At 43.2% G+C, this 19,257-nt stretch overlaps 1 protein-coding gene across 2 annotated transcripts in view; it reads right to left on the bottom strand.

Annotated features, from left to right (window-relative positions):
- PARN (poly(A)-specific ribonuclease) overlaps positions 1 to 19,257 on the bottom strand; it is a 156,941-nt gene that overhangs the window by 95,211 nt on the left and 42,473 nt on the right. For both annotated transcript variants that reach the window (XM_059415283.1, XM_059415284.1), the window contains exons 19-21: positions 7,252 to 7,307; positions 5,918 to 6,004; positions 2,677 to 2,751 (exon numbers count right to left, since the gene is read on the bottom strand). In XM_059415283.1, coding sequence (XP_059271266.1) covers positions 2,677 to 2,751; positions 5,918 to 6,004; positions 7,252 to 7,307 — 218 coding nt within the window. The remainder of the gene's footprint in view (positions 1 to 2,676; positions 2,752 to 5,917; positions 6,005 to 7,251; positions 7,308 to 19,257) is intronic.

The raw sequence follows: 19,257 nt of genomic DNA, 5'->3' as shown, positions 1-19,257 counted from the left end.
GGACTCAATCACGCCTTCAGGGGAATGTCACATGCAGGCCAACAATCACACGGCAGGGCCCCTGTGGCAACGTGATTCTGCAGTGCAGCTCCCGGATTTCAGGTGTCACGGAGTGAGACACTGAGCTGGAAACTACGGGTAAGGAGCCTTTCGGTTCCAAGTGAGGGAGCTATCGTCACAGGACAGTGAATGTGGTCTGGCAGCAACATGAAAAGAAGCAATGACCCCCACACCCACACACATCAACACAGAATTATACTCGGACATGCAAGCAGGCACCACCAGCTAGGGTCGTACAGGTTTCCAAGCACTTTTACACACTCTCATTTGTACAGGAGCCTGGAGGCCCTAGCATTTGTCAAGCCCCTGCTTGTGAAGGGCCAGCTCCCTGCTGGGCACTTAACGTTCCCGACTGCATTTCACAAAGTAACCATCACCGCCTCCACCTCTCAGCCAGAAGCCTGTGGCTTGGATAGTTTACGTAATCTGTCAGAAGGCACACGGTGGGCAGGTGGTGGAGGCGAGCTTAGGCCCCGGGGCAGTCTGGCTTCCAGGCCCATGCCATCTCCTTCCAACCCAAGGCAGAGTTTCAATGCCACCCACGTGTGACCAGCAGGAAGGCCAAAGGGTGAGGCTGAGTGGAGGAGGTGGGACTGGACCTCCAGCCAGGAGTTCCAGTTCTGTGCCCTTGCGGCTGGCCACAGGGCCTCTTGCCGAGCTCTTGGTCGCAGAGTCCCTTGCCCCTCCCTGAAGTTATTGTTGGCTCTGTAATAATCAGTCCCTCTGGGTGCCATCTCATCGGTCTTTCCAAGGATCGTAGGGGAGTGGATCAGAGAAATAAGCAGATAATGAAACATTTAACTAGAGACATCACTCACGTAACACCAATTCTTGGTGTCATGTCCTCCCCAAAGTATATCTCACGCTGAAATCCACTATTAAGTAACCATCATAAAAGTTCAAACTAGACCAAACTAGACTAGATTATATATATATAATCTCATGTAATTCTAATAATAATCCCAGTAAGTACTATCATCCTCAGTTGCAGAGATAAGCAGAAGCATCTCTAGGTTAAATAACCTGCCCAAGGTCACACAACTATGTAGTATAGCAGCATGATTCCAGAGCTTAAGCTTTTCACCACAACACAGCCTATATTCCTGCAATGGTCACAGAATTAAGAACAAACACCAAAATACTCTGATCTGAATGTGTATATATGTGGAAGCTTTCATATATAATTACTCATATACTTACATTCTCAGAATTACATAATTTTAGTATGTTATACTACTACTACTAATAAAAAGATAATACATAATAAAAAGATTTAGTATGTGATACTAATAATAATAATAAAAAGAAAAAAATTAAGGGGCTCCTGGGTGCCTCAGTCGGTTAAGCATCTGCCAATGGCTCAGGTCATGGTTCCATGACCTGAAACTGGGCTCGAGCCCTGGTGTTGGGCTCGCTGGCCAGTGGGGAGTCTGCTTCTCCCTCTCCTTGTGCCCCTCCCCCCTCACTCATGCTATCTTGCTCGCTCACAAATAAATGAATAAAATCTTTAAAAAAATTAGACATATCACTTTACAATGTTATCCCTCCTACACTATTAAGTACCAGAGAAACTTGAAATCTATTTGAATAAGTGGCTGAACATCACATATTTTATTCAGTAACTTTTCAACCTAAGGAAATAGAACATTTTGAGATGGTTAATGACAAAAGTACGCAGGGTCCAGTAAGACATGTGGTGCTCCATCTTTCTACCATCCTATTTATTTTTTTTAAAGCTCTTATTTATTTATTAGTTAGAGTGAGAGAGAAAGAGAGCACAAGCAGGCAGAGTAGCAGGCAGAGGCAGAGGGAGAAGCAGGCTCCCCGCGGAGCAAGGAGCCCGATGTGGGACTCGATCCCAGGACACTGGGATCATGACCTGAGCTGAAGGTAGCCGCTTAACCGACTGAGCTACCCAGGCATCCCTTTACCATCCTATTTTAAAAGCAAATAACATATCCCAGTTTATTTATTTGTAAAACAAGTATTCGATATAAGTGTAATGAAATGAATAGACCCCACAAACTTCTAAGTAAATGGGAGAAGCGTGGAGATGAGTGAACGGTGGATACAGGTATCACCTTCTGGTGTTCCCCATTCCTCTCAATTTGCTATTTCTTTCTTTCCTTTTTTTGTTTTTTTAAAGATTTTTATTTATTTATTTGACAGACAGAGATCACAAGTAGGCAGAGAGGCAGGAGAGAGAGAGGAGGAAGCAGGCTCCCCGCTGAGCAGAGAGCCCAACTTGGGGCTTGATCCCAGGACCCCGGGATCATGACCTGAGCTGAAGGCAGAGGCTTTAACCCACGGAGCCACCCAGGTGCCCCTCAATTTGCTATTTCTAATTCTCAAAGCAAACCTGCAACTTGAGTGCAATGAGACGGGAACAGAAAAGAGGTAAGTGAAGAAACATATTACATAGTGTATCTAATGAATTAATAAATTTGTCTTTTTTCCTCACCTACACATGATACTCACTAATTTTCTCCTTTATTTTAGAGACAGCTCTAAACACAGCAGGCAGCAATGCCTGTGAATCAGCTGAGCGAACTCACAGTATAAAAGGGCGAGCTCCCACTTTAATTAATACACAAAGCAAATGTCCAAAGCACTTACCAATCTGTACTTGTTCGGGCTGGCTGAGAGAAACAAAGGCTGATGTGTCATCGATCCAGGATATCTGAATGTTACCTGCAGTGTTGAAATAAAAATAAAGGGAACATCTGACCAAGTATATCACTATCAGACTTCATCTGCACATCTGATGTATTTCAGAATATGTGTCAAATTTAAACAGAGATGAGGTGCTGGTTTAAAATTTGATCAAAATCTCAGCATTAAGCATAAAGCTTTAAAGAAGCTTTAAAAATGTGTTTTAAAAATAAAAGAAAGATCCTTCTGGATTAAATCCTGGGGCACTTGATATTTCAGCCCAATCTCGTGCCAGAGCTGGCAATTTCTTTCCTATCAAGATCACAACAGGGGTGCTTGGGTGGCTCAGTCAGTTAAGCATCCAACTCTTGGTTTCGGTTCAGGCCCTGATCTCATGGGTCGTGAGCCCCATGCTGAGCCCCACAATGACTGGGCTTTGCACTCAGTGGGAGTCTGCTTGGACATTCTCTCCCTCTGCCCCTTCCTGTTCGCACACTCCTACTCTCTCGCTCAAATAAATAGATAAATCTTCTAAAAACACATCTTTCTAAATTTTTAGAGACACAAACTCTTAAAATCATGAACGAGAAACATAAAAGGAATCAATGCAGCAAAAAGTACGAAAAATTCCACATTGATGTCAAGGCCAGGTGAGGAAAATAGGCAGCAGAAGAGGACAAAGGAAAAGAAGGCAGCAAAGAGAGAAAACTAAGATGGGCTGAAACAGAAAAGCCACTGAGAAGGGCAGAAAGCAGTCTAGTGAAACAGAACGATTTTCACATGAAGGGACAAATCCTCAAGCAAGGCTAACAAGCTGCAGACAGAACAGAACAGAGCATGGGAAGGAGTGGGTGGTGGGGCAGAAAACCAAAGGGAAAGCAGACGCCTAATTGTTTGACTACTGCTCTTCTTGAAAAAACACGGGAAGACTGGCATTATTAAAAATGGGTAAACAGGGGCGCCTGGGTGGCTCAGTGGGTTAAAGCCTCTGCCTTCGGCTTGGGTCATGATCTTGAGGTCCTGGGACCGAGCCCCCTGTTGGGGGAGCCTGCTCTGCTCGGCGGGGAGCCTGCTTCTGTTTCCTCCTCTCTGCCTAGTTCTCTGCCTACTTGTGATCTTTGTCTGTCAAATAACTAAATAAAATCTTTTAAAAAAAAATGGGTAAACATCAATGGAATTTATTAGTGAAAAAATGTTTCAATTCCTAAAAAGATTTCCAAGGCTACGAATGCTTACAAACTGCTGTCTCATTGTCACAAGATAATAACTCAATTCCTGCTGCACAGCAAGGTGCCATAATGACTTTCTCCATTACAAAAGTCACTCCTCTACCTTGTGTGTTTTAGATATATAGTAACAGTGAATGTGCCCTAAAAAGTTACTATGTGCCACATACTATTCTAAATGCCTTCATGAATCAGCTCATTTAATCCTCATGAAATGCTTATGTAGTAAGCGGTATTGCCATCATCATCGTCATTGTCACCAATGAGGACACAAAGGAACAGAGAGGCTACTTGTCTGATATCATACAACTGATTCTTTTTAATTAAAATGAAAACAAAATTCTATTCAGAGCATCCTACTTAATTTAGCCAATTAAAGGCTGACTACATAAGGGTAAGAACTTAATAATACAAAATGAGAAAAAAAACAGCAACAACATCAAAAGCTCTCAAAAGAAATGAGCTGTGAAATTCAACTGCATCTCTAGATCTGTATTTAAATTAAAAAGCAGGATTAGAATTTCAAAAGTTGTTGAGACTGTCTGCAAAGACCAGGATAACTTTCCTGAAACATACCCACTTTCACTTACTTTTCTTTTTTTTTTTTTTAAAGATTTTATTTATTTATTCGACAGAGAGAGATCACAAGTAGGCAGAGAGGCAGGCAGAGAGAGAGAGAGGAGGAAGCAGGCTCCCTGCTGAGCAGAGAGCCCGATGAGGGACTCGATCCCAGGACCCTGAGATCATGACCTGAGCCGAAGGCAGCAGCTTAACCCACTGAGCCACCCAGGCGCCCCTCACTTACTTTTCTAAAAATTGTCTGTAAAGTGTTTTACTTATAAAAGCTAATAAATATATGCTTATTTTAGAAAATACAGAAAAGTTGGGGCACCTGGATAGCTCAGTGGGTTAAGTTCTTGATTTCGGCTCAGGTCATTATCTCAGGGCCATGAGATTGAGCCCCTCGCCAGGCTCTGAGCTGGACACAAAGTCTCCTTAATAGTCTCTTCCTCTCCCGCTGCCCCTCCCCTCCTCTTTCTTTCTCTCTCTGTCTCTCTTTCCCTCCCTCCCTAAAAAATAAAAATACAAAAAAGCATAGAGAGGAAGAAAAAAAAAAACCTATCTAAAACAATCAGTGATAATAGCATGAGGCTTCCTTTCAGTCTGATTTCTATACAAAGAATTAAAAAAAAATCAGTTATACAGGAACTCTACTTTGTTTCTGCTTTTTACACTAAATGTTAAAACAAAAACACTTTACCATCTTTTAATAAACTCTTCAAATATTTTTTAAATGGCTACATACTAGCCTGTTGAGGCGGCCCATAAACATTTACTAAATAGTCTTATTATTGGCTGTTTGTGCTGCCTTTACTTTCTCCAAGAATTTCTAAAGAGAACAGCTTGAGTACTTCATTTGTTAAAATAAACAGGGACTGCTGAAGACTTATAGTCTGAAAGACTTTATAAACGCTAATCAGAAGATGGTTCATCTCAACCTATCACCTGACCTGATAAAAAGGAATTAGAAGAACTGCCCTACCGCATACATAACTCATCTCTTGGTCCTCTCAAACATCTGCGTTCCTCTGCTTGGACTAGTCAATGTCAAGCAGTGACCGCCTGCCCTTATGAAAAAAAATCTTCTCTCCGAATTTTATCTTAAAAACGATTTATCCTCAGCCTAGGTCTATTTTCCATGGTCGGCAGTAAGGGCAGTCATAGTACTAGTATCCTGGTTTCCGTGGAGTAATAACAGCACTCCAGTGTGGGGTGCTGTCGAAAGTTCTTCACATCATGTTAGTACAAAGATACCAACATACCAAACCCTGAAACATTCCATGAGTGAAACTAAATCCTTGCACAGTAATATTCATTCGTCCAAGGTGAAGCTGTCATTCAGTATACCTATCGCCACCCGGACAGACCAAAAACATAGCAAAATCCCAAAACCACATAAGGACTTAAGAGTTACTTACCAAAGGCACTGAAAAGTTGGTAAAGGTCGCTGGTTTTCCACTCTTTGGGGAAGGTCACATGGAGAACATGATCCCGTTTCGGTTGCACTATGGGACAAATTTTGGATAAGAGGTTGACAACCGAAAAGTGAACAATACACCAGGGGTTCTTTAATGAAACTATCCCCCAGCTAACTTGAGGAATTGCTAGGAATGACTCATGATTACGAAACGAAACCTCTCAATGTATTTCGAGTTAGCTTCCACTGGGGCTCTGATACTTTATAGAACCCACAACGGGTTGAACCCTGACAATTCTACATGGACCATCTTTGCTCATGAAGTTCTCATGAAAATTATTTCAAGGTGGGGAGGGGCAGAAAGGCTGCTTTGTTGAAGACATTTCATGAAACACTTAACTTTCTGCTATTACTCTAGTGGTCCACGTGTTTATTCAGCGCACCATCCAAATCCAATGGACTGAGTTTAAGGAGCGGGGCAGTCCTAAGTCACAGTCTCATGTTCTAATCTCAGACCTGCCACTGAATTGCATCTCCGAGCAAGAGACCCAACCGCTCTAGCCACTCATAGCTATGTATCGGAAACGATGATATTTAGCTTGCAGAACTGTTGCAAGAGGAGTGCATCAAAACAGATGTCTGATCTCAGGGGGAGGGGGGAGACACTTGTGTGGTCCGCTTATCACGGCGATGGCTGTTACCAACAGGCACGGCTCACCTGTTTCTATACCCCTCTGGCATGGATTTTAAGGCAAATAAACCAAGGCTAGAAAGAAAGTAATGGAAAAGAGTGGGACAGCGAGGAGGAGAAAATAGGAAATAATTCAAAGCAGCAGCAGCAATCACCTCCCAGACAGGCCTTCCAAGATTTTCAATGAAAAAGAGAGGAAAAAAACCCCAAAACCCACCAAATATATATTATATATATATAATATATATGTTATATTATATATGTATATACGTACATATATATATGCAAATAGCCAGAAACTAGAGAACTTATGGTTACTGACAGAGCTAGCCATCTCAAAATTTGTTATGCATATTTATTGGAAATTATGAATTTAGAGTTCGAGTGAAAACGAACTAATGAAGAGAAGATATATATTCTTTTAAAATTCAACTCATGCATAAACTGGAAAATATAAGTAAAGAGATGAGTTAATCAAGACCCAAGGGTACCATTAACTTAAGCATACTATTCATATCAACCACAAAATCACTGCCTGTTTTTAAGTGAATGAAGCTCTTTCTTCAGTAATACTTTTCTTGTTATCCCTTCCAGACCACACACTTCAATGTGCAGATGCCATGAGAAAATAAAAATTCACTCACAGTCTGGGCCTTCCAAGTTTAGATAGGGGATATCCATGACTCTCATAAGAAATAACCTACACAAAGGAAAGAAAAACAGGCGATGGGCAAATTTCTATTAAAAACCTGATACAGGCATCTATTAAATTCTTTACTGATGGTTCTTATTTATATCACTCCATTCCTGAAATCATTTGAAAAAGCTCTTACGATTCTCCACAAAGATCTTTTTCTAGAGAACTAAATGTTATAAACAGGAAAAAAAAAAAAAACAACAACAACAATCTTTGGTATTCTGAAAACCTACAAAAGTTCCTGGCACTCAACAGCTACTCAATAAACATGAGCTAAATGAATGAAATTAGTAATCAGAGTCAAAAGAAAGTCTTCTTCAGGTCTGCTCATTAGTCAAGGGAGACAGAGAGAAAACAAATGTTACAGAATACTAACCATCTTTCTGACTTCTGAACTGTTCCCACAAATTATAAAGGGAACCCCTATGATTGCTGTTTTGTGAGCTGAGAATGATAGCACAGACACCTTTTTTTTTTTTAAACTGAAGTGGAAAGTCACCGGATAAATACCAATCTCATTGGGTGAATTACACAGTCTGAAATAAGTGACCATCTCAGAAGCTCATGCTATTACTGTCTTTTAAAACATATTAGAAGCACAAAACAAAACAATGTTTGGTAAAGAAAGCTATTGCACTAATATAAAACATACATCAGTCACTTTTTGTATACCCTCCAAAGAAAAAGCTACAGAAGCTCTTAAAAAGGAGGACGTGTAAATTACAACTCTGTAATGCCATTCAATTTTATTTTTTTTAATTTGCAAGATTATGGACAAAGTATCAGGCATTCTGTTGTTTGCAAGATGATTTTAATACGTTTTACTCAGATGACAATACAGAGTACGTTTCTCGTAGAGACTGCATTATACAGCAAATTAAAATGGTAGTAAGAGCCCAACAAGCAATTAGTTTGGCTTCACTGACCCACAATTAAGGCACATTATTACCAGGCACTCAGAAGCCAAGCAGGGCATGCTCTAGTTTACAAATGGAATCATCAGCGTAAATAACAGTGTTCGGTTAATGCCAGAAAAAAACGAAGTCATGGTACTCTGTGGTTTAAGAATTGTTGCCTGGCCTACAATTTAATCAACCAAATCCTAAGGCTAAGAAACCAATTTTATTTTTAGTTCACTAATTTACGCTCAAGCATACTATTCTGGTTCTGGGATCCATTGTACCCAATTCAATCATTAATACTGGTGATGCCAGAAGACACTAAGACCTACAGAGCACCCAGCACCAGGGAGTTTCTCAGCAATGACAGCTACAACTACTACTGCCAACCAGAACCTGTGAAGTTATTCCTGGGTGAGAAGGCTCACCCTTTTGATGCTTCACAAAATTTTCAATTTTCCATTTAGTAAATTTAGAGACTGTCCCCCAATTCTAAAAACCAAGTAAATAAAAACCCTTAATTTAAAAGTTAATGGAACATATCGAGCACTATAAAAATAATTTAATTTTTTTACCCTAACCTCAACAGAGGAATAAAAGCTGAATCGACAAGTTCATTGCTATACCGTCAAATCCCCCCCCCCCCAAATCAAAATGGACCTCAAGATTCAGTAAGATGATCAGGGGCTGGGGCGGGCAGTAAATTATAGTTCATCATCTCAAAAGAGCATTACACAGGGGCGCCTGGGTGGCTCAGAGGGTTAAAGCCTCTGCCTTTGGCTTGGGTCATGATCTCAGGGTCCTGGGATTGAGCCCTGTATCCGGCTCTCTGCTCAGCAGGGAGCCTGCTTCCTCCTCTCTCTCTCTCTCTCTCTGTCTGCCTCTCTGCCTACTTGTGATCTCTGTCAAATAAATAAATAAAATCTTAAAAAAAAAAGGAGCATTAAACAATCCAAGTTAACTATGAAAACTTCAAAGTATTTTAGGATTTTTGTTCTACTTCTGTAAAAGTGATATTGGAATCTTTTTTTCTTTTTTTTTTTTTTAGTTTTTATTTAAATTCCAGTTAGTTAACATACAGTGTTATATTGGTTTCGGGTGTACAATTTAGTGGTTCAGCACTTCCACACATCACCCAGTGCTCATCACCAGTGCACCCCTTAACCCCCATCCCGTTTCACCCACCCGCCCCCTCTGCCTGCCCCCACTCTGGTGACCATCAGTTTGTTCTCTAGAGTTAAGAATGTGTTTATTAGGGTGCCTGGGTGGCTCAGTGGGTTAAAGCCGTTGCCTTCGGCTCAGGTCATGGTCTCAGGGTCCTGGGATCGAGTCCCACATCAGGCTCTCTGCTCAGCAGGGAGCCTGCTTCCTTCTCTCTCTCTCTCTCTCTCTGCCTGCCTCTCCATCTACTTGTGATCTCTCTCTGTCAAATAAATAAATAAAATCTTAAAAAAAAAAAAAAAAAGAATGTGTTTATTAGTTTGCCTCTCTTTTTCTCCCCTAAGCTGCTTGTTTCTTAAACTCCACATACAGGTGAAATCATATGGTGTTTGTCTTTCTCTTACTGACCTCATTTAGCATAATACTCTCTAGCTCTCTCGTGGGAATGCAAACGGGCGCAGCCACTCTGGGGAACAGTATGGAGGTGCCTCAAAAAGTTAAAAACAGCACTGCCCTATGATCTGGCACTACTAGGTATTTACCCCAAAACTCCAAAACTACTAATTCGAAGGGGTTCATGCACCCCGATGTTTATAGCAGCATTATCCATGATAGCCAAGTTATGGAGAGAGCCCAAATGTCCATTAACAGAGGCGTGGATAAAGAAGATCTGGTGTATGTGTACACACACACACACACACACACACACACACATACACACATATATGTATACACACACACACATACATATACACAGTGGAGTATTACTCAGCCATAAAAAAGAATGAAATCTTGCCATTTGGAACGGCATAAATGGAGCTAGAGTGTATTATGGTAAGCGAAATAAGCCAGTCAGAGAAAGACAAATACCGTATGATTTAACTTATATGTGGAATTTAAGAAACAAAACACGCGAGTGAAGGAAAATGAGAGAGAGACACAAACCAAGAAACAGACTCTTAACTCTAGAGAACACATGGATGGGGGGGAAGGGGGAGGAAGGGGGACAGGGGGGCCGGGCATTAAGGAGCTCACTTGTGACAGGCACTGGGTGAGACATGAAAGGTGAGTCACTCTACTGTACGCCCGAAACTAGTGTTATACTATAGGTTAACTGGAATTTAAATAAAAACTTTTTTAAAAGTCCCAAATTTTATACTACAAATACAGTTTTGTAAAATATTTCTCATTAAACTAAGAAATAAAAATACCCCTCCATCCCCATTAAAACCAAAAAAAAAGCCAAAGATTTTGGAAAACTGAGCTTTGTTTTTTAAAATTCCTCTTACTATTACTTTTTAAACTGAAAAAAAGAAAATAGGGCCACCTGGGTGGCTCACTTGATTAAGCACCCAAGTCTTGGTTTCGACTCAGAGCATGATGTCAGGGATGGGAGATCGAGCCCAGAGCCAGGCTCCGCAGAGTCTGCCTGAGATTCTCGCTCTCCTTCTGCCCCTCACCCTGCTGATGCGTGCTTGCTCTCTCCCTTCCTCTCTCCCTCTCAAATACATAATTTTTAAAAATAAAGAAAGAAAAGAAAGGCCACCAGAACGGAGAGGTCCAGGGGAAACACAGATACCCTCAGAGACGCACAACTAAACATGCCCGTTAAATCAATCTTGTGTGTCCTGTGCACTATCTCACCTGCCACGGGCAGAGCGATATAAGGTAAAATCACATGTCCAAGGACGCAACTGCTTGATTTCTTTTTAAAATACAGTTTTATTTCTAAAATCATGGGACCTCACTAGTAAACTGAGAAAATCTGTTGTCTTATAAACAGCACTAAGAATTACACTTTTGGGGGTGGCTGGGTGGCTCAGTGGGTTAAAACCTCTGCCTTCAGCTCAGATCATGATCCCAGGGTCCTGGGATCAAGCCCCACATTGGGCTCCCTGCTGAGCAGGGAGCCTGCCTCCCCTCCTCTCTCTCTGTTTGCCTCTCTGCCTACTTGTGATCTCTCTGTCAAATAAATAAATAAAATCTTTAAAAAAAAAAAAAAAGAATTACACTTTTAAAAGGAGAACTCCCGGGCGCCTGGGTGGCTCAGTGGATTAAGCCGCTGCCTTCAGCTCAGGTCATGATCTCAGGGTTCTGGGATCGAGCCCCGCATCGGGCTCTCTGCTCGGCGGGGAGCCTGCTTCCCTCTCTCTCTCTGCCTGCCTCTCTGCCTGCTTGTCATCTCTCTCTCTGTCAAATAAATAAATAAAATCTTTTTAAAAAAATTAAAAAAATAAAAGAAGAACTCCCCAACTGAACTCACCATATCAAGTGTCTCGAAACTTTTTTTGAAGGGTATCTTTTGGCGCCCAACACACAGACAATTTGTTTTCTAAGATTTCATCTGAATTTCACCACTGACCAAAATAAGTAAAAATCTGTTCTTAGCTAAAAGACTCAATAGATTTTTTCTTTTAAAGTTAGTTAATTCCACACTATCTTCTTTGCTTGCTCAACGCTTTCACTAAATAGAAACCCCTTTCAAATAAATTATTAATAGCACTGCTCACTCCTCCCCAATGCCTCCATGTCTGGGCTTTAGAGAGAAATGAATAGTCCTGAGCCCTGGGGGAACACGCAGACCAACTCTGTGTGTGACTTGGCAGCCTGCGCCTCTGGAGAAAGCCCTGCAATTGGGAAACCGACCCTAAAGTTGTAGCTGGGCGTCACTGGAACGGAACCAAAGTCAACTCCCCATTGGCTTCCCACCCCAGGGCCAGGGCTGTCTGGAAGCCGCAGCTCTGGGCACATCCCTGCCCTTCTGAAGCAAAGTCGCATTTTGTTATATGCATGCCTCCTACAGACTGGCTGTCAGAAGGCCGACACCTCCCTGAGAGGTTCTGATCAAAGACCTCACACAGGGATCATCTGTGCGACAATGTCCACCCGCACCCAAGAGGGAACGATCTGGGCAAGCAGGGAGGCTGGAAACACACGGGAGAAAGGTACGGAAGCGTGCTTTTGCACAAGCCTTCAACTGCAGTTTTTAGAGACATGTGGACCAATACTTGCACCAAATGGTATTTCTGTTGTAGTAAAGATCCCAGATGGCCCTGATTCAGTGGCGACGTGACAGGGTGGGAGTCTTGCCACCTTCCCGCCAGCCTTCTTGATGAAGTATTATTTCAGCGCTTATTGGCTAAAAGGGTTGACACTAACTCTGTCGAAGATGAAGATTTAAACTTGTATTTGATACAGTTGCCAATTTTACACCAAGAATCTCGCCTAAGAAACCATAAATTCCAGTTCACATTCTAGACACCGCGAAACAAAGTTTACCCTTTTGGGCATCAATCAGGTTTTTAGTTTCTACAACCATATGACTGATGATGCTGTTAATCTCCGTTACCGAACATGTCTGGAAAGATCCAACAGTAAAGCACAGCAAACCCTTGAGCTCATCGGACTGGGTAACATCAGGTCAGCGTCTTGAATGGGTAGCTCCCCAGCATGAGCTGTGCACAGTGCCTTTATCTCCCATATGCTGCGTGGCACTCACAAAAAGCCACCTGCCAATGTCCTTTCCAGACCTGGGCAGCATGACACTGTGGCCTAGACTGTGTGAGAAGGCTTGCTGGCCACTGAAGAATTCCATCCCAGATAGAAAACTTCTTAGGAGCCCAGACTCTTGAGCCCTTATCAAAAGGCCCAGATCAACAACATCGGCACCACCGGGGAACCTGTTAGAAATGCAGATTCCCAGGCCTTACCTGAGATGTGGGGACTCAGACACTCTGGGGACTGAGAATCAGAGAGTGAGCAGAACGTGAAAAGAGTATGTTCAATGTTGTGCTGCCGTTAATAACGATTCATTAATCAACCTGCATAATAATGACCAAGATGTTGTGCCAACTTCCCCAAAAAGCATTAGTCTTAATGATTTGTTTACACTGAATGAGTCTGGCTTAGAAGAACACAAAATTATCCAAATAGCAAAGACTACCTCAGAATCCAGGAAGCAATAAGTGAAGTCTTCTACTGCTCCCTGAAACCAGGAGCTCAACTGTGGCAAGCAATTAGCTTCTCTGCAAGAGATAAATTGGGCGAAATCACTGCTGACCACTTTTGTTCTCGTTTTTAAGAAGACAGAGAAAAAAGATTACTAATACCACTCTTTTGGCAACTCATTGCCAAAGTCCAACCTGGCTCTGGGAATTGGTCACAAATGATCACCTCTAGCATCACACGTTAAACTGCAGCACTAATGCAGCACCAGAGACCAGCAAACCCTTGCGTGAATAACACCTACGACACTAATGAAAACACCTCTCACCTTATCAGGTGAGAACTGTCTGACCTTACCAGCAAGTTTCAGACACTGATTCTGGCAACCACAAAGCACACGGGGCTGTTCTAAGAACTACACTTAGATCAAAGGTCATTCTCTGGTGACACAACAGCTTGCCTTGGACTGTGCCTTATCTGAACCATCCCCCAGTTGTCTAGCGAATAAGAACCGATTGCACAAGGATGCCAGTGTTAACCCATTTTATGCAGCTAAGCTTAAAAAACAAAGAAGGCAAAAGTGATATTCAAAAATGCACACCCAGTAAGTCCCAAAGGTGATTCAGGAACACTGCTCACGAGAGGCTCAGATCTCTGGGAACGGAAAAGATCCTTACAGTTCTTTAAGATTCTGCATTATCACATATATGTATGTTATCAGTGATTCTACTCGGAAATGAAAGAAAATACTTAATTCTGTTCTCACAGCAGCATGCCTTCCGGTGCTATGTTCGAAGGTAGAGAAAGAAAGTGAATCAGAGTGGTGTGTCAATGGTCACTTTTTAAAAAAGCAACTAGCAAAAAATGGTCATGCCCATTTGTAGTGCGGGGAAGTGCTTACGGACCAGCGGTCCAACCACAAAGGTTAGGTTTTAAGTGGATCATGCGATAGCCACCCGACAAACCACTGAACACCACCCCACATGACGCTGGCCACTAGTTTTAACGTCTTTCAAAATTTTACTATTGCCTTTTTCTAAGTTACAAAATTATAGAACTAATATACTCTCAATCAGTAAATGGATTATATTGATGTTAATTAGTAAATGAAACAGATAGAGAAAACACACTGCTAGGGCATTCATTAAAATGAAGGGATTTGGGGATGCCTGGGTGGCTCAGTGGGTTAAAGTCTCTGCCTTCGGCTCAGGTCATGATCTCAGGGTCCTGCAATTGAGCCCTGCATTGGGCTCCCTGCTCAGCAGGGAGCCTGCTTCCCCCTCTCTCTCTGCCTGCCTCTCTGCCTACTTGTGATCTCTCTCTATCAAATAAATAAAATCTTAAAAAAATAAAATAAAATGAAGGGATTTTGTGGGGGGGTGGCGGCTAGGGGAATTACGAGTGGGTATTTTGTTTCAATCAGAAAAGAGTGCATATATGGGTGTGTGTGTGTGTGTGTGTGTGTGTGTATACCTATAGATAGGTATCATATATAGATATAGATATAGATATAGATATATATATATATATATACCTAGATACATATTTTTTTAAGTATGAAGTTCCTGATTAAAATAACAATATTTATCATTATATGTTCAGCTTCTTTGACCCTCTGGTGTCTGCAGGACAGGTAGATAAGTACTAGCCTCATCGTACCAGGAACTTTCGAGAAAGCAGGTTTTTCCAAGTTCAGTGGGTTACTTTTGGTCAGCAAAGAAGCAGAGAGACAGGATACAGACCCAAAGCCTCTCACTACCAGCTCTACACTAATGCCCCCCACCACCTTCTGCTGGGTGCGTCTCACATGTGGCTTTTAACCTGAGCTGTTTCCAAAGCCTTGATGTGAAATGGCGAGGCTGGAGTCCCAGCAGAAGCAGAGACAAGTCAGGGAAAAGTCAGCTTTTTATTCTTCAATCACCACCCAAGCCCCTAGTGGGTAGAAGTGAAGCAAGAGCTTACGATACAAGCTTCCAGAAACATTTTTTGGGGGCGGGGAATGCTCTAAGGGCTGGCTGAATGACAGCAGAGCCCAGACACGCAACATGAGGCTGCCGTGTGAGCAAGAGCCTTGGGTAGGGTGAAATTTCAAGGCAATAGGAATGATAGGCAGCAAGCAAGGCCGAGCTGTGTGAAGTGAAAAGGACATTCCCACATTTGCAGTGCAAAAGGAGCTGCTACCCTGGGGTGTCAGGGCATTGGGCTTCCTAGGCACACCGGCCCCACACACTGTGATCGCCCTCAGGAAACCAGCAAATTGGCACATCCCAAGTTGGGGGAGACCTACAGGGGCCTGAATACAAGAGCGTGTCTTAGGTGATGTCAGACCTGGACACACAGAGCCAGACCTGAATGATCTGGAAGGATTTCTAAAGTCACGGCAAGTCTGCATAAAGAACAGCACTGCGTATCTGGTCTCTTTCCCTGGCCAAAAGAAAAACCTGAAGCCACACCAGACTCTTCCGTCTTCCTCCTAGAAATGCACTTTTTCATTCAATGAGCAAAAATTTGCATTTGTTCACCTGCTTTCTTCTGGATGACACTTCTGTTCCTAAAAAGCTTTATCTCAAAAAAAAAAGAGAGAGAGAAATTTCGAAATAAAACTGCATTCTTCTCACACCACTGAAGCCTGGGATACAGAGACGTGCAGTAAAATCTCATCTGAACAGAATTTGAGCAGTGAATTAATTCAAGGCTCACCCCAAGTCCCAAGCCTTCCAAAGGAAAATTGAAACCTTTAACGACTGCCAGCCCTACTGTACTTGCAAATGGTCTTGGTGTTTCCTTCAGGGCACAGCAGTAAAAGCACTTCATAAGAACCTTGTATGCAAGGGTTCATCATTATACATATTTATGTGCTATAAAAAACTAATTTTATCATCCAGGGTAAGAAGCATGCAGACATCTCTCACAAAACAAGCTCATTTATTCTGCTCACTAAAGCACTTGTGTAAAATACGAAGGCAACCACTGGCTGGAGGGGACTTACTGTGGCATTGGTTATTTTAATATCACTCAGGCGGGGGGCACACAGCTTTCAATGAAGTCACTTGATGTTTTGACAAATAGAGCGTTACCCGACATCTGTCCTGAAGCCAACCTATGGCCTTTCTTAAACAGATACAACATTAGAAACAAGGAGGGGAGGAGAAGAGGAAGGAAAAAAAAAAGAAAGAAAAAACCAGCAGCTCATTTGAACAATCCCCATCAAATGAACCGTATCAAATTACATCAAATAAAAATGTTAAACTAAGCATTATACAAAGGCAATGATGCCTGCACAGCCCGTGAAACAGCAGAGTATAAAGTGTCAGGGGAAACCAGCCCCTCATAATCCCATGGATAGAGTCAACATCTTTCATGACCATGAGCTCAAGACAAAAACCAAGGAAAAGGAAATCTTTCAAAGATACTAGCATGGTCTCTTCAGAAAATGTGCAACCCACCGCAGAACTCTCTCTATAGAAACTCTGTGCTGGAGGGAGGGGGGAGAAACCACTCCCAGTCGAGGACTGACCTGGCTTATCCCTGATTCTGCCATTTCTGAGACCCCTGGCAAACAGTCTTAGATTTTAAATGGGGACATTATTGGGGCACCCACTTGGTAGAGGGCATAACTCTTCATCTCAGGATTATGAGTTCAATCCCCACGTCGGGTGTAGAGATCACTTAAAAATAAGATCTGCAAGGGGTGCCTGACTGGCTCAGTAGTTTGAGCCTCTGCCTTCGGCACAGGTCATGATCTCAGTGATCCTGGGATCGAGCCCCACATCCGGCTCTCTGCTCAGCAGGGAGCCTGCTTCTCCATCCCACCCCACCCCTGCCTGCCTCTCTACCTACTTGTGTTCTCTCTGTCAAATAAATAAAGAAAATCTTAAAAAAAAAAAAAGATAAGATCTGCAAATGGGGACATTATTATTTATCTCTGAGGGTTGCTGGCAGCAATCATAGTACATGCAAGGAAATGACGTAGGTAACTCACTGAAGAGTGGAAAGTTTTCAGTAGCGAAGCTTCTGGCGTGCGGTGCTACCTAACTGGTACTACGGCTAGTATCAGATTTTCAGTATCACCATATGCTGGGGACGCTTAAATCGTATGAATGAAATGTTAAATGGTCTCGGAAATAACTATTGCCTGGTTTTTCCCAGCCAGAGCCAAAGCAAGGTGAGGAATACCTAAGAACGCAGACTTTACCACTAACAGCCGATAGCCCCCGGGACTAACAAGCTGGCAAGATGGGTCCGTCGTCTGTGCCCTTAGAGATTTCTTTAAAAAGAAGGCTTCTGGGGAGCCTGGGTGGCTCAGTGGGTTAAAGCCTCTACCTTCAGCTCAGGACATGATCTCGGGGTCCTGGCATGGGGCCCCGCATCGGGCTCTCTGTTCAGCAGAGAGTCTGCTTCCTCCTCCTCTCTCTCTGCCTGCTTCTCTGCCTACTTGTGATCTCTGTCAAATAAAACAAATAAAATCTTTTTAAATAAATAAAATAAAAAGAAGCCTTCTGAAAAAGCCACAGACACGGTTCACCTGATACAAGTCTGGCAATCCGGACCACAAGGAAGAAATCAGACGAGCAATACCAACTTGAGGCCAGCACCCTCTACCCAAAGAAGTCAGGATCCCAGTCTTAAGAAGCCAGACGGAAGGCCTGAGCATCATTCATTGGGCCCTGGACTCATCTGTCTTTTGCCTTTCTGAGAACCAGTGTATTACAGAACTTTCAGGGTAACCAAACCAAGTCGATTCTTGGAGAGTCCTTCTATCCTAGTAACTTGGGGAACCTAAAGTGAAGCGAACATGACTTGGGCTAAGATAAAGGGCTCTGGTTTGGGTATGTGAGGATGAAATACCTCCTGTGCACTGGGGCAAAATACATTCTGCACACTGTGGAGAAACCTTCTGGAAAGTGGGAGGCTGCTCTAAGCATTCGCAATGCTGTGATTTTACTCCCCATGGCCCTGAACTCCAAGATTTGCACAATCCCGAGAAGGCTGAAAATGGACTCTACATTTTGTAAGAGGCATACTTCTTGGCTATGATTGAAAAATAACGTCCGTAAGAGCACCACAGTCCACTTCTAACTGGGGCAGAATGAGTGGCAGACGATGCTCCCTAGCCCTGGCACAAAATCCATTTGGGGCAGAAGCGCAAGGGCAAAGGGCGTTACCCCTTCATCCAAAAACCACAGATGCAAATGCAGAATTAAAGGGTAACACTACCACGCTGTTGGCCAAGCCAGCCGGTCGGCCATGGAGGGTCCCACAGTCACCACCACCACTACTGTCTGCCTGCATCCTGCCTCCCTGAGCCCTCGGTTCTGGGATCCCCAGGGGCTCCTGTGGCCAGAGGCATACACACAGCACAGCTGCTCCCGATGGCACATGAATGGAGGAGACCATGCCCTTCCCTTCACTGCTTTTCCAGCATCTAAGGCTCAAGACACGTGAGCGTGACCCACACTCGGGCAGAGAGTCTGTTCTTCCCATTCATGACCAAACCTTGCGGCAAGACCTCTTTCATTAAGATACAAAAACAGGCAGAGTTTTCTTAAGAGGATTCCAGGATGCTGTTTCTCTATACAAAGGATTTTAGTGCCATCCTGCATGTCTGCCTCTTTCCTGCTCACAGCACAGAGACTGCCACCCAAGAAAATCCAGCTAAGTACACAAGGTCCGCTCTGCAACTCTACCACTACCCCCAGTGCCCGGAAAAACGAGAATTACGTTACTTTCTTGGAAGTTCACTGTGGGGAAAGCTATAGCAGCAACTCCGCTGCCCATCAGGCCACACTCTGTGCTGGGGGCCTTCTCGATGCTTCTCTCCAAGCTGAGGTCAAGCCTCCCAGGGGGCCATTTATGCTCTTCCTTTCATAGATGGGGCAACCCAGCTTCAGAAAGGATGATGGTCCCACCGAGGGGCTCGACGGCCCAGCCCGCAGCCTCTGCTCTAT

This window comes from Mustela nigripes, chromosome 11 (assembly GCF_022355385.1).
Source record: "Mustela nigripes isolate SB6536 chromosome 11, MUSNIG.SB6536, whole genome shotgun sequence".
Taxonomy (NCBI): Eukaryota; Metazoa; Chordata; class Mammalia; order Carnivora; family Mustelidae; genus Mustela; species Mustela nigripes.
Note: the sequence above shows the minus strand (reverse complement) of the source record. Positions and strands in the feature narration are given on the sequence as shown.